The 16,138-nt window shown below is 34.5% G+C and overlaps 1 protein-coding gene across 1 annotated transcript; it reads left to right on the plus strand.

The window, feature by feature from the left end:
* The first annotated feature begins 10,484 nt into the window (after nucleotides 1-10,484).
* On the plus strand, nucleotides 10,485-15,693 carry LOC132060373 (uncharacterized membrane protein At1g16860-like). Its single transcript, XM_059453400.1, has 4 exons — nucleotides 10,485-11,408; nucleotides 14,336-14,491; nucleotides 14,800-15,011; nucleotides 15,155-15,693. Exons 1-4 carry the CDS (start codon nucleotides 10,659-10,661, stop codon nucleotides 15,345-15,347), a joined length of 1,311 nt encoding a protein of 436 aa, XP_059309383.1. The 5' UTR covers nucleotides 10,485-10,658; the 3' UTR covers nucleotides 15,348-15,693.
* The last annotated feature ends 445 nt before the right edge of the window (nucleotides 15,694-16,138 follow it).

A 16,138-nucleotide genomic window follows, 5' to 3' on the forward strand; every position in this document is an offset into this window, starting at 1 on the left:
CCCATTAGACAGTGTTTAACTTGTCTTAATCATCCTTTTGTTTGTGCTAATCATGTTAAGTCTGATTCTTGGATTATAGATTCAGGGGCCTCAGAACATATGGCCTTTGATCTAAATTTATTTTCTAATATCATCATGTTCCCAATTCCTGTAACAGTTACATTACCTAATTCACAAAAGGTAAAGGTAACACATAGGGGGACTGTTTCTATCTTAGACAATCTTATGTTACAAAATGTCCTTTTCATTCCAGACTTCAATTATAATCTTCTTTCTGTTCACAAGATTTGCATTCAATATCATTGCAATCTAATTTTTTCTTCTCTAAACTGTGTCTTGCAGGCCCCTTCACTGAAGAGGCCACAGGTTCTTGGTAATTCAGAAAATGGGCTATATCTTTTGAAGACAAGTGATCAAACATCCAAGATAGAGTCTAGAAATGATGTTTCAGTTTCAGTCTGTAATAAGAACTCTAGTGTGTTTCCTTTTTCTACTTCAGTTTCAGTGTTGCCTAATAGTAATTTTAATGTAATGTTATGGCATACCAGACTGGGCCATCTTCCTTTTTCATCTATGAGAAATATCAATTCCTGTTTCAGAGATTCTTGTTCAAATTTAAAAGTTCCTTGTGATGTTTGTGCTACTGCTAGACAGACCAAATTAGTTTTTCCAACTAGTGCTATTTCTACTAGTTCAATTTTTGAAATGATACATATTGATACATGGGGACCTTATAAATCCTCCACCTATGATGGATATAGATACTTCCTCACAATTGTTGATGATTTTAGTAGAGGAACTTGGACGTACCTTTTAAAAACAAAAAGTAATGCATTCCCAATTCTGAAAACTTTTCTTAGCATGGTGGAAAGACAGTTTTCAACAAAGGTCAAAATCATAAGGTCTGATAATGCAATGGAACTAGGAACTAGTTTGATTTCATCTGATTATTTTCATTCTCAAGGGATTATCCACCAAACCACTTGTGTGGCTACTCCACAATAAAATGGAGTGGTGGAAAGAAAGCATAGACATCTACTTGAAACTTGTAGAGCCTTGTTACATCAATCAAATGTGCCCATTTCTTTTTGGGGAGATTGTCTACTTACAGCTACTTTTCTCATCAATAGGTTTCCATCTAGGGTCCTCAACTTCAAAACACCCTATGAAATTCTTTATAATAAGAAACCTTCCTACAATTTCATCAGAAACTTTGGTTGTCTCTGTTATGTGTCAACCCTTTCCATTCACAGAAGCAAAATGGATCCTAGAGCTATGAAGTGTATATTTCTAGGATACCCTCCAGGAAAGAAAGGATACAAAGTTATGGACCTAAACACTAGGAAAATTTATGTTTCTAGAGATATTATATTTCATGAATCCACCTATCCTTTCAAATCCACATCAACTGATTCTACAACAGTTGCTTCGCCACATAATCCTGAAGAACATACTTTCCCATGTAATTCCTCTGATGATGAACCAGAACCAGCTTTACCTCTTCCTTCAACACCATCTGGTGAACCAGAAAATACTTCTACACCTCCCACTTCACCTTCTGCCCCACATTCAACTCCTATCAATCAACCACAACAAATTCCTACCACTCAACCTCAAGAAATTCCCACTTCTTCCAGACCAGTCAGAGTACACAACCAACCTAGATATTTAAAAGATTACATTTGCAACAGCCTTTATCTTACTGATCTGACCACTGCCTGTTTCACCACTCCTCTCCAACCCTCCATTTATTCTTTTTCAAAGACTCACACATTCAAACCAACAACTTCTAAATTCCATTTCAAACATCACAGAGCCTTTAAGTTACTCTCAAGCTGCTGCACATCCGGGTTGGCAGGAGGCCATGAAAACTGAATTTCAAGCTCTACTTTCTAATCAAACTTGGGTTGTTGTTCATTTGCCACTTGGATGCAAAGCTTTGCCTTGCAAGTGGGTCTACAAAGTCAAGCATAAATCAGATGGCAGCATTGAAAGACTAAAGGCTCGTTTGGTTGTGAGAGGAGACATTCAAAGGGAAGGGATTGATTTCACAGAAACATTTTCCCCTGTGGTCAAGATGACCACAATCAGGTGCTTATTTGCTGTGGCAAGAAGAAACAATGGTGTATCTCTCAATTGGATGTAAACAACGCTTTTCTATATGGTGATCTACAAGAAGAGGTTTATATGAAATTCCCACAAGGTATGGAACCATCAGATCCTAGGCTAGTTTGCAAGTTGAAGAAATCACTGTATGGGCTTAAACAAGCCTCAAGACAGTGGTATGCAAGGTTGACTGCTGCTCTAAACTTCAAAGGATACATTTCATCTCTCAATGACTATTCCCTATTTTTTAAAAGAATTGGGGATCTGATCTCAATAATTGCGGTGTATGTTGATGATATCATTTTGACAGGGAATGATCCCACCGAACTGCAGTTACTCAAGGTGTTTCTAGATCAAGAGTTCAAAATAAAGGATTTAGGAGATGTGAATTATTTTTTGGGTATGGAAGTTATACGTGAACCAACTGGAATGATCCTAAGTCAGAGGAAGTTTACCTTAGACTTACTTGCTGAGTTTGATTGTCCGGATTCTCCTGCAGTTTCCTCTCCACTTGATTCTTCCCATAAGCTCAGAGCTGATGAAGGTGATCTCCTACCCAATCCCACCATTTATCGCAGACTTTTGGGGAAACTCAATTTTTTAACCCACACACGCCCTGATTTATCTTTCACTGTTCAACACCTCAGTCAGTACATGCAAAATCCTCGAATGCCCCATTTCTTAGCTGCACTTCGAGTCATTCGATATTTACGTTCTTCTCCTGGTCAAGGGCTTTTCTTCTCTATTAATCCCTCTTTTCAGATCCTTGCCTTTTGTGATTCCGATTGGGGAACATGTCCTGAAACCCGCCGGTCTGTTAGTGGTTATTTCATCAACATTGGGGGTTCCCCAATTTCGTGGAAATCGAAGAAACAAACTTCAATTTCCCTATCATCTGCTGAAGCCGAGTATCGGTCTATGCGCAGAGTTGTTGCAGAATTAACTTGGCTTGCTCGTCTTCTCGAAGATCTTTCCATTTCCCCCTCTCTTCCCATTCCAGTTCATTCTGATAGCCAATCCGCGATCCACATAGCTAAAAATCCAGTCTTTCATGAACGAACAAAACATGTAGAAATTGATTGTCATTTTGTTCGACAACAATTTCTCTCTGGTTTAATTTCTCTCAATTTCGTTCCCTCTTCATCTCAGTTAGCTGATTTATTCACTAAACCTTTAGCCGGACCTCCTCATCTATCTATCCTTCGCAAGTTGGGTGTCTCGCCTTTCCCCTCCAACTTGAGGGGGGGTGTTGATACCAATTATCATCATCCATTAGAGATGGATGAGTTTGAGCGTACAAAGAAGAAAGAAGACAATTCGTGTCATTTTGAGCTCCAAAATAAGCTATGAGAGTACAAAGGAAAGAGATGACCACGTGGAGATAAATGAGTCATTGATCAAATGAAAATAGATTAATCATGTGCGTCCATTTATGTACAGCTGTTGTACTAGAATTAGATTTATTGCTTTTATAATTATTTTATTCATGCAATAGGAGATAGACAAGTGTAGAGAGTTTGTCAGAATTAGATGCTTTTCTTTCCTATATATGATCGTGTACAGTGAATAATTAATACACAGAAAATTCTGCAATTCTCATCATTCTCATTATTTCATTTTTGTCTTCAATTCCTTTAATTAGTGATAACGGTGGGCTAGGGAGCGAGGAGTCTCGGATCGCCAGAAAATTACACTTTGCTTATGTATATATACTTATATAGTATATGCATGTTGAATCCGTCTGACTTCTTCGTCTATTTACTTTTTTATATTTTAAATTTATATAGTGAAAATCCGCCATAAGTTGCAAATATCAATTGATATAGTATAGTAGTACTAACAACTATCAATTGACAATAATAATGAGTACCAAACATTAACGTACAAAATAGCTTTCCTAAGCCTAAAAGTTAGGTTTTTGTTTATTCATGTAGCTCAAGTTTACCTACAAGTTGGTGGTTTATTAACATTACTATTATATTGTTTGCAGCATATGATTAGCTCTAAGTTATTTAATAGAATGATTTGGTTGGTACGGTTTAAAACTTTTAAAATTAGAAACCTTGAGCAAGTTTGGTCAACAAATGCATTAATTTCTGTCTACGTCAATTAACAGCCTTGCTATTTTAAGGAAGATTAAGTAAATAAAATAACAAATTATAAATGATTGTTCCATAAAAAAATACAAATTGCAATAAATAAGAAGCAAAAATTAACAAGTTATTTCATATGTCTGGTCACGTGAAAAGATTTTCATGAGTCCTTTAAATGTGTAACTTTCTTCAGTTTTGTAAAAGAAAATTATGAATTAACTATTACACTTAGTAAAGCTACAAACCTGATCTATATTTTTCTCCCTGATTAAAATTCTATTAGATTGCATCATATGAGTCATGAAAATAGTGAAATTGCCTAATAAAGCAAATATCTAGCTCGAATTTTGTGTAATGTAGGAGTAACAAGCAACGAATTTATCCATTGACAACCATAGAAGTCCATATTGCTCTATTCAGCTTCTTTTTTTTTTTTTTTGGGGGGGTTAAAATATTCAGCTTATCATTCGACATGTATTTTTGGTTATTCAAAACTAGTTAACATCAAAATAGTTACCACCAAAGGTTGTGTTTGTGTGGATAGAATCCCTCTACTCTTAACTAGAGATTTCAAGTTCGAGTTTTGAGTATGAAAAAAATCTTGATAGCCTTAAATGGCCCTTACGCCGTTACACAGAGCAAATCTGAATTAATCGGACTCACTGCGGATACTGGATAACACATAATATGCGTGAAGAAGTCTCATTTTGGGGTTAACTAATTCTACCAAAGGCGTCTATACTCAATCCGAGACTTCAGATTAAGAATATATGAAGAGGTACTTGTCATCCCGTCACGACCTTTAATCATTAAATCCAAAATTATTTTCGTAGCCCATTAGACTATGATAGCTTGGTATATTTGATTATGATGTGATAATTTGAAGCTTATTAAGCTTGAGAAAATGAATGTGTTTCATTAATTTGAGTCTAAATTGTGACAGCAAAGGTCAACCACCCTGTTTGGACATAAGATTTGAAAGTGACTATACCAGTTTAACAAATTGAGAAATTCAAATATCAATTATCTTGCACTCATTTGGGTACCTTCTAAATCTCTATTCTTGATTCCTCTATATATATATATATTTATATATATATATATATATATATATATATATATATATATATATATCAACTATTAATAAATATTAGCTCTATATATGTATACTAGCAAACTATGCCCGTGCGATACACGGGACCCAACATGATTAATTTGGTTACTCAATTTAGTTAGTCTTTATGGTTTATATATTCTGCAAAGGATATCACGATTCTCCTTAGGGAGTCTCCATATTTTTTTTCTTTTCGTCTTATTTGTCCCCTTAATCTCTCAATTGTTGTTAAAATTTGGCTTATTTTGGTTATGTCCGCCTCTTTTTATATTTAGTAAGTTGACAATTCAAATATCCTACATGTCAAGTTTATAATCACAAGATTCAAAGGATATTTTATTATGTTATACACATTTTTAATTTAGAACCACAAGATAGTCTATCTTTATTTCTTAGACTCCGTGTCTAGTCAAACGTATACACTTAAATTGAGACGGAGTAGGAGTATATGCCAATGAAGGAAATGAAAGGACAATTGAGACAGCTATGACACGTTAATAACTTAAAAAGTAAACACACAAGAGATGAGTATTATATTAATGTTAATCTTCTGAAATGTACACATGTTAGTCCTGGCTTAGAGTAAAATTTCAGTTGCTTTTTGTACAACTTATTATTTCTGTGTTCGTCCACTTGGGCGTTTGTTTTTAAAAAATTAAGAAAAAAAATATCTTATTTTGATTATGTCCGCCTCTTTTTATATTTAGTGAGTTGAAAATTCAAATATCCTACATGTCAAGTTTATAATCACAAGATTCAAAGGATATTTTATTATATTATACACATTTTTAATTTAGAACCACAAGATTTGAAAGTCTATCTTTTTTTCTTAAACTCCATGTCTAATCAAATGACAGAAATGAACGAGGGAGTACATGCCAAATGAAGGAAATGAAAGGACAATTAAGACACTGCGGACCTGTGGAGACTTAAAAAGTAAACACACAAGAGGTAGAATTAATGTTCAACTTATGAAATGTACACATGTTAGTAGAAGCACAATTTCAGTTGCTTTTTGTACAACTTATTGTTGTTGTGTTCGTCCACCTTGGGCGTTTATATATAAGAAGAAGAAAAATATAGAATAGAAAAATAGACATATATTTTTAGTGATGTGGCTAAGTAATATGGGACGAAAGGAGTACTTCATTTTTATTAATTTTTAAAGAACGTGAAAAGTCAAGTATAGGTATGTGGCTAAGTAATATGGGACGAAAGGAATACTTCATTTATTAATTCTTAAAGAACGTGAAAAGTCAAGTAATGTGGCCAAGTAATATGGGACGGAGGGAGTACTTCATTATTAACTCTTAAATAACGTGAAAAGTCACAAGTGAACAAGTAAAAGTGTACGGAGAAAATAAAAATGTATCGGAGAATTAAAATTGAAGTGCATACATGTATACATGAGATGAGAATTAATATTCAGCAAAAACGTAAAAAGTCAAAAGTGAACAAGTAAAAGTGCACGGAGGAAATAAATATGTGTCGACAAATTAAAATGGAAGTGCATACGTGTATACATGAGAATAGAATAAATATTCAGTACTATGACATATATCCACGTGGAATTTATTAATTATTAAAGAACGTGAAAAGTCAAAAGTGAACAAGTAAAACTGCACGGAGGAAATAAATTTGTGTCGGAGAATTAAAATTGAACTGCATACGTCTATACATGAGAAGAGGATAAATATTCAGCAAGAACGTGAAAAGCCAAAAGTGAACAAGTACAAGTGCACGGAGGAAATAAATGTGTCGGAAAATTAAAATTGAAGTGCATACGTCTATACATGAGAAGGAAATAAATATTAAGTATTATGACACATGTCCACGTGGGATAAAAAAATAGTTGGGCAAAGTGTACAACTTATATAGCTTATGGTACAAACATTCATTGCGTGTACAAATTTTCAAGCTTTTGGTACAAGTTGGTGATGCTGTGTTAGTCCTCCTTAGCCGTTTATATATAATAGAATATATATATATATATATATATATATATATATATATATATATATATATATATATATATATATATATATATATATTTTCTATTATATAGGCAAAGTAATATGGGACGGAGGGAGTACTTCATTTATTAATTCTTAAAGAACGTGAAAAGTCAAAATGAACAAGTAAAAGCACACGAAAGAAATAAATATGTGTGCGAGAATTAAAATATAAGTGCATACATGTATACGAGAAGAGAATAAATATTCGCACCATGGCATATGTCCACGTAGATAAAAAAGTAGTTTAGTAATGTGGCAGTAATATGGACGGAAAGTACTTCATTTATTAATTCTTAAAGAACGTGAAAAGTCAAAAGTGAACAAGTAAATGTGCATGGAGGAAATAAATGTGTCGAGAATTTAAATTGAAGTGCATACGTGTATACATGAGAAGAGAATAAATATTCAGTAGCCTAGTAATATGGGACGGAGAGGGTAAGATGGGAAAGACTTAATTAATTTTATCTTGGTTTTGTAAATAAACAAGTAATTTGGACATATATTTTTAGTAATGTGACCAAGTAATATGGGACGGAGGGAGTACTTCATTTATTAATTGTTAAAGAACGTGAAAAGTAAAAAATAAACAAACAAAAAAAGTGCACGGAGGAAATAAATGTGTCGGAGAATTAAAATTGAAGTGCATATGTGTATACATGAGAAGAGAATAAATATTTAGTATTATGACATATGTCCACGTGAAATAAAAAAGAAGTTTGTTAAAGTGTACAATTTATATAGCTTTTGGTACAATGTCTTAAAGAACGTGAAAAGTCAAAAGTGAACAAGTAAAAGTGCACGGACGAAATAAATGCGTTGGAGAATTAAAATTGAAGTGCATACGTGTATACATGAGAAGAGAATAAATATTCAGTAATATGACATATGCCCATATGCAGTGTAAAAAAATAGTTGATTAAAGTGTATAATTTATATAGGTTTTGGTACAAATACTCATTATTGTGTTAGTCTCTGTTGAACACTTATATATAATAGAAAAATTGGGGAACTATGACAAACAGATAAAGAAAATTAGGCAGAGAGAATGAGAATGCAATACACGTGTTAATAAGGAAGAGGGCAAGAGACTAACTACCAATGAAATAAGTTCAGATTTGCTGTACAACTTAGATAGCTATTTGTATAAGTTGTTGATGCTTTGTTAGTGCTCCTTAGCCATTTATATATAATAAATAAATAAATATATATATATATATATATATATATATATATATATCAACTATTAATAAATATTAGCTCTAAATATTTAGATAAATATAACTTTTTCTCAATATGTGAATAAGTAATATTATCTTTATTTAAGAATTGATAAATATAAATATACATAATCAAAATATTACACAAAAACCTAACTTATAGGGGTGATATAAATTCTTCTTGAGGCTCAAACAAAATAAAATGATCAGAATATAAGGACAATAATTTAATTTAAAACACAATTATGTAACTAAAAGGACAAAGTCCTTTAAATACAGTCAGTCCTCTTCATAACCGTTATCCTCTATAACAATATTTCACTATAATAACGAAGTTTTCTTTGAAACCAATATTTCATGTTATGTGATATTATAATATGTCCTCTGTAACAACAACAAAAAAATTTGAGACAAACGGCGTCATTACAGAGGTTTGACTGTACTATCATCTTTATAATATAATAATATAAACACAATATTTACTAAAGGGTTTATTTATATCATTTTAATGATTTAACTAAACTTTAAACAGTAATATACGTAGGGGGCCTTGGCCAAGTTATTCACATGACAAACCAGGACCTACAGATGGCAATAGCTTATTTGCCACCGACACAAATAAACAAAAGAGAAAGATTGGAAAGAATATGGAAATTAATAAATAGATTTTAAGAATTATTTACATAAAAAGCCAAAAATTGACGGACTAACTGTCACCTCAAGATCTGCTGTGTAACGTCATTGGCTTTCTGTTAGCAACTTAAATAGAAAGTGCTTCGTCTTCTTTAAATGTGTTGAATTATTTAAATTTTGAACTTTAATGTGATGTGTTCTCTGCATAGGTAATTTTCAACCATAATTATATATATAAAAAAATCTCGTCAATTCCAATAAAATAAAATAATCCAAAATAACAATTTAATTTTATTTTGTAATAAAATATAATCACATAAAATTAAAGGGAAACATGGGTGATAAAAATTATATATATTCATTATTTTGCTTAGCAGGCGTTTGTATATGATATAGTTAATACTGTAAAATGAAGAGTATTTAAAGTTTAAGTTGAAAAAAGGTATAAGTTGAAAAAGGGTATCCGGAAGTTGTCCTATTTAAAGTTTCAGGCCAAATATATTTTAAAAATCTGTTGATTGAGTTACACCACATCGAGCACGAAAGCTTGTGAATCTTTAGAATTTGTGCTCAATTTGTTCTACATAAAATTATTTTTTTCGAACATTTTTGACGTGAGGGGCTTAATTAAGGAGACTAGCGCATCTGGTCTTGAGAAAATTGTTAGCAATAAAGTATGTGCCACATATATTTCACAGATTCGTTGGTCAAATTACACCATATCAAACATAAAAGTTTTGAGTATCATACGTAGTTATGTTCTATACTATAAAAAAAAAAAAAAAACTTATTTTTTTCCCTTCCTTTTTCACGTTAGATTTACTTAAGGAGACGTCTGCATCTCATTTTCAAAAATTTATTACTCCTTCCGTTCACTTTTGACTTTACACGCCCCATAAGAATTAATAAATGAACTCTATATTTTACTATGATACCTATATTAATTGGTGTATAGTTTCAATAGATTTGAAAAATAATTTAAAAAAGAATAATTAATGTTAAGGATAAAATAGAAAAAAAAGTTTATCTTTCTCTTAATATGTTAAAATAGACAAATAAAAGCGAAATTTAGAACGGAGGGAGTAGCTTAAAAGTACTGTCAATACTTCTGCTGTCTATTTTTGTTCTCTGTCACATTTTAACAGTATCTTTTATTTTAGTTTGGAGAATGTAATGTACATTAGTACTAGTTATAGGTGAAAAAAAAAAAAATAGTACAATAAATACTTATAAAACTTAAATTTTAAGACCGCGTAATATAGCGACACACCAAAGAGAGAATGGACAGCGCACGTTGTACAGCAATTTGTAGACATGGGACACAAATGTCAGTATCACTAATCTACAGCTCCTTTTTCGTCTTTGTACCCATCCATCATCTTCATTTCCATCCCATTTTCCTCACTCACTCACTCCAAACACTCTCACACTCACCTTCTGCAACTTCACACAAAAAACACACTCTTTTCTCTCTCTAAAAATGGGTTCTCGAACCGGGTCACACCAGCTAAGCAACGGGTTAATAGTCTCGGGTCGACCCGAGAATCACAAGGAACGTCAACCCACAATGGGTTCCCGGGCCGTGCCGTATACCGGCGGCGACGTGAAGAAATCCGGCGAGCTTGGGAAAATGTACGGTGTTGGAAGTGGGGACCACCACCATCCGGGCCCACCGCCAATTCTGAAACCCTCATCAAGAGGATCATCTGCATCACAGCATAACAGTGGATCCGTGAGATCCGGCCCGCATTCCGGCCCGATGGGCCACAAACTCACCAACTCCGGCTCGATGCCGAAGAAATCCTCGTCTTCTTCCGGTCAGCTGACTCCGATTCAACCTACCGGTCTCATTACATCCGGTCCTTTGAGTTCCAATATCGGTCGGCGGTCAGGTCAGCTTGAACCGACCGGTTCGTTTAAGAAAGTTGTTTACGGTTCGTCGGTGACGAGTTTAACTGATGATGTAAAGATGGGTTTTAGGGTTTCTAGGGTTGCAATGTGGGTGATTCTCATAGTGGTGTTGATGGGTTTGGTTGTGGGTGTGTTTCTGACGGTGGCGGTGAAAAAGGTAGTTATTGTTGTTGCATTTGCTGGAGTTTTAGCTCCAATGGTGTTGATATTAATTTGGAATTTTGCGTATAAAGAACGAGGGTTGTTGGGTTATTTGAAGAGATATCCTGATGCTGAGCTTAGAGGTGCCATTGATGGACAATTTGTCAAGGTCACTGGGGTAATTTCACATCCATATGCTAGCTTTGATTATATTAGTTCTCAATTTGCATTCTTATTATTGAGTATGATTTGGTGGAGTTGATGTGTCTAAGTGGGCGTTGGGCATAAAAAAGGTGAAATTTGAAAAAAAGTAGTATTTGGAAAGAAAAAAAAAAGTTGTAAAATGGTATTTGGAAATTGTGTTTGGACAGGAATACAACTTGGAAAAATGTTGAATTTTTGTGAGTGATTTGGTGCAAAAAAATGTGAAAACATGTAATTGGAGTTTTGAATTCCGGAAAATTGTAACAATTCTATGTCCAAACATGATTCCGGGATACAATTCCGGGAAAAAGTGAAAATTATCCATGGCCAAAGGGTGCCCTAATTCTTGTCTTTAGTTATGGTTTTGTCTTTGGATGGTAGTTAATTGTAGTTAGTTTAATAGGAAATAACTGATGCTAGTTTTGAGATTTACCATTTTGTCCTCGGAGGTATAGATTAGAAAAGATTGCTTATTTTCTGGAATGATATTCTATGTGTGAGGATCTTTATTGTGCTTTGATTTTGAGTTAAACAGAACATATGCCTAAACAGAACATAAGTTTAATAGGACATAACTGATGCTAGTTTTGAGATTTACCATTTTGTCCTCGGAGGTATAGATTAGAAAAGATTGCTTATTTTCTGGAATGATATTCTATGTGTGAGGATCTTTATTGTGCTTTGATTTTGAGTTAAACAGAACATATGCCTAAACAGAACATATGCCCATATTGGCTTAGTTAGAAGTAACCAAGATTCTGCTTAAGGGTGGGTTAAAGCATATAACTTTATCTGTGGTTGCAGAATATTGGCAGCTGCACTATAGATACTTGTAACGTGGAATATATATTGTGGGCATATCTTCATCAAAAAAAAAAAAATATTGTGGGCATATCAAGAGGGGTAGTGTCATGACACAAATTATAGGATCCGTGACAGGCACCCGGCCACTACTGCCAAGCGAGCACCGCCTTATTAACATTCTAAGGCAATAAATGGTAGTTTAAATACCAATATATAGAGTTCACGAGCTAAATAAATCCCTCCTCAGTAAGCATCTTAGACATAATATCTTAATCCTAGACAGAGTACATGAAGCAACTACGAGTACTAATGCAGACACAACTCAATGATATAAATGAAACAAAAATAGAAACTAAGAATAGCCGTCACAATGGAAGAGTGGACGGCTCACCTCTGTGCGGAAGCTCGATGTTATCTACTAGCCACCTCTGTGCGGAAGCTCGATGTTATCTACTAGCCACCGCTGCTCACTAGTGCCAAGTGCCAAATATGCATTTTATGCAACTTTGGGTCATAAGATTTTATAAATATATTTCACAATTAAGGGGAAAGTTGAAATACATTGACACTATCCCCTCTGATATTTCTAGAAAATCCATCTACTGTTCCATATTATCAATTTGCCTACTCCTACACCTGAAAAATAGATTGTGCAAATGCTTTTTCTCAGTGAACCATATCTGATTCAGATCCTTCTGAAATTCCTGTCCCTGTCAGTACTCTAGCAAACCCCTTATGCTATTAGGCATTGTCCAAGGAATACCACAAATATTTAGGCTGTATTATTAAAGAGGCAAGCTTGAAAAGGAAATTCTTTTACTGGCATAAATTTAAGGTTTATGAAACTTAAGCACTCCTAAATAGAAAAGTAGAATGATGAAGTAGGAATTAAATTGCATTTATGTAGCCCCTTAGGGCCTTTTGTTTAATGATAAGAGCACAACACTTGATGTGTCGGTTAGACGTACGTCGCAAGTTTGAATCCTGCGGTGAACTAAAAAGCTTGGTATCTAAGTGAAGAAGGGTAGAGAGGCAATTTCATTATTTACCGAGTATTAAACGTTGTGTCAGCTCTCCCTCGGAAATCTCATGGTTATCTAAAGAAAGTGTACTTTTGTAAACCCCCTAAGTAATGGCTATGAAATATGCATATTTACTGAATGTCTGTGCCTTATTTTTTTGATAACCGAGAAATTATGAGGACCATGGTGCACGGTTCCAAACTTGGTGGATAATTATTCCCTTACTCAGTTACTCTATCCTTCTCCATTTAAATTCCAGGCTTTTGCTACTTTACTCTCTGACCACTAGAACAAAGCCCTAGGGCCCTAAAGGTAAGGGAACTTATTCTGGTAATAGCAAGCCTATTCTTAAAAACCCCTACCTTTGCCCTCAAGACCTTCCGTAAGATAAAGAAAAACTAAATATCTAGACAGAAGTTTTACTGATAAAAAAAATTAAAATCCAAACAGAAGTTTTCTGTAATGAAACAAATGAAAAACGTAGAGATAGAGAGGAAGAGAGAAAAGCCAGGATGTATATTGATCCCCAAGCTTTATGCTATCATTGTCAAAACAAATAAACTATTGATCCCCAAGCTTTCCCTTTCCCTATAGTAATAACATGTTTTTTAACTTGTGGCCTGAGATTGTGTAAATTAGTTTCCAGGAGTCCATCTTTAAGTTTCCATGGTAAGTGGTTACCTTCCTTCTCAGACTGCAAGATTACTTAAGAGTATGATGTCACTTCAGGTACATCTGATAAAAAATTGAATGTCTACTTGCTATCGTCTAAAATGAGAAAAAAAAAAAATCTTTCTTATATTCCTCCTCCAAATTTAGCCTGAGTTAAAAAATTGGGCATGTGAGGTGGATTCTGCATATCTGATTCTGCATATCTAGCTGGACACTTTACCAAATTTCTTACACATTCAAGAGCCTTTGAAAGAAAACTTGAAAGAAATTACCTAACATTTATTAATATTTGTTTTGAATTGTTATAGCATGTTGTTAGGCTGTAGTCAGATATCCGATTCCATATTTAAATTTCTTCCATTCCGAGAATAATATGAAGGGTATAATATATTGTTTTTTGTAGGTTGTCACTTGTGGAAGTATCCCACTCGAAACTTCTTTTCAGCAGATACCAAGATGTGTATATGCTTCTACAGAACTGTACGAATACAAAGGTTGGGGTGGAAAATCAGCACATCCTAGCCACCGTTGCTTCTCATGGGGACGCAGGCATTCAGAGGTTAGTTTTGAATATCTTAACTATTGCATTTCTAGGCAACATCACATGCTAACAGCTGACTTATTAATATCACAAACTTCATCATATGCTAGCTTTCTGACTAAGGGTTTGGCTGGTTATGGCTTTTGCATGGTTGCTGAGATTCTATTGCTGTAGTATTAGTGATAGTAATTTCTTCTGATGCTGTATTAACTCCCAAGACTTAGATGCTTCCTGCCAACCGGGTTTCTGTATGGGCCTTAATTCAAAATATTTTGTCCAAAACTCCTTTTGGAAATTCATGGTTTGTTTTTAACTCTTGATAACAGAAACATGTGGCTGATTTCTATATCTCGGACTTCCAGTCTGGATTAAGAGCTATGGTGAAGGCAGGTTATGGAGCAAAAGTTGTCCCATTTGTCAAGCCAACCACAGCCATTGACGTAACAAAGAGTAACAGAGAGTTGTCTCCCAACTTCCTGCGCTGGCTTGCTGATCGCAGCCTCTCAAGTGATGACCGCATAATGCGCCTCAAAGAAGGGTAAGTTGTGTTTATTTCAGCAAGTCACGAATTTGATAGATGATTGATTTCACATGGGGTTTCATATTTATATGCCTCCACTATAAAACTAGTGACAACCTTCCAAGACGTAGCTGATTCTTTATGGTGTCTCCTAATTATAGTTACATCAAAGAAGGAAGCACCGTAAGTGTAATGGGGGTTGTAAGACGCCATGAGAATGTCCTAATGATTGTTCCACCAGCAGAGCCTATTTCGACCGGATGTCAGTGGATCCGTTTTCTGCTCCCTACTTACATCGAAGGTCTCGTCTTGACGTGCGACGACAGCCAAAATGCAGATGTGATCCCTGTGTAAGTTTGCTCGTATAGTTTCAATTTTGATTTCTGATGAGTCATGGCGAAAGAGTTAAGCCGATAGCAACGTGAGGCAGCAGAGCCTCCTTGGTTGTGCCCATGCAAAGATTCTCATAGGGAACACGAGCAAGAGAAAACTGAAGATCGTAGATGTCTGAAGTCGATTTTTCCCACGTTTTCACCATTTTAGTTGAGATCCAGAAGGAAGAGAAGTAAAAATACATTCTACCTTATGCAGCTAGGCGTGTTGTATGCTGCAGATTTCATTCTGGTTTGGTTCTAGCTACTTTATTATGTACATAAACTATCTAAGGTGTTTATATATATATGTTCATATCTTGGCTCTAGTTTTCGTTTCATATGCACATTCGGCTAGATTAATGAGTTTCCCTATCAGTGTAATAAATCAGCTTCTCTTATAATTGTATGAGTAATATTTCTATTTCATTAGTTCCCTAATATAATCTATAATCACCGATTAATGAAGAATTTATTCCTCACTTTCTGTTCTGCGGTCTTACCTAGCTCAAGGTTTTCGATGTCTAGTTTCAGCTTATGGCAGTTTGTGACCTCCTCAAGGCTAGGAGTTTAACCCACTTTTAAACCAAAAGCATGAGATCGGCTGTTTGAATCCTCACTAATTATATTCTGTGGTTGCCTCAGGTAACCGTCCTTTATCTGGATTTGGGACTGGCAATGGAAGCAAGCTCACACTGGCGAAGTTATTTGTTCTGGTTGCTTGTGGGAAATTATTAGTAATATCTTTTCCTTCTAGCAATTGATAGAAGTAAG

Source organism: Lycium ferocissimum, chromosome 6 (assembly GCF_029784015.1).
Source record: "Lycium ferocissimum isolate CSIRO_LF1 chromosome 6, AGI_CSIRO_Lferr_CH_V1, whole genome shotgun sequence".
Taxonomy (NCBI): domain Eukaryota; kingdom Viridiplantae; phylum Streptophyta; class Magnoliopsida; order Solanales; family Solanaceae; genus Lycium; species Lycium ferocissimum.

What these genes read in the sequence shown, in the direction of transcription:
- LOC132060373 (XM_059453400.1), top strand. Translation starts at nt 10,659, where the DNA reads ATGGGTTCTCGAACCGGGTCACACCAGCTAAGCAACGGGTTAATAGTC. An exon ending in GGGGACGCAGGCATTCAGAG is followed by an intron (nt 14,492 to 14,799) that starts GTTAGTTTTGAA and finishes TCTTGATAACAG; the next exon opens with AAACATGTGGCTGATTTCTA. An exon ending in ATAATGCGCCTCAAAGAAGG is followed by an intron (nt 15,012 to 15,154) that starts GTAAGTTGTGTT and finishes TCCTAATTATAG; the next exon opens with TTACATCAAAGAAGGAAGCA.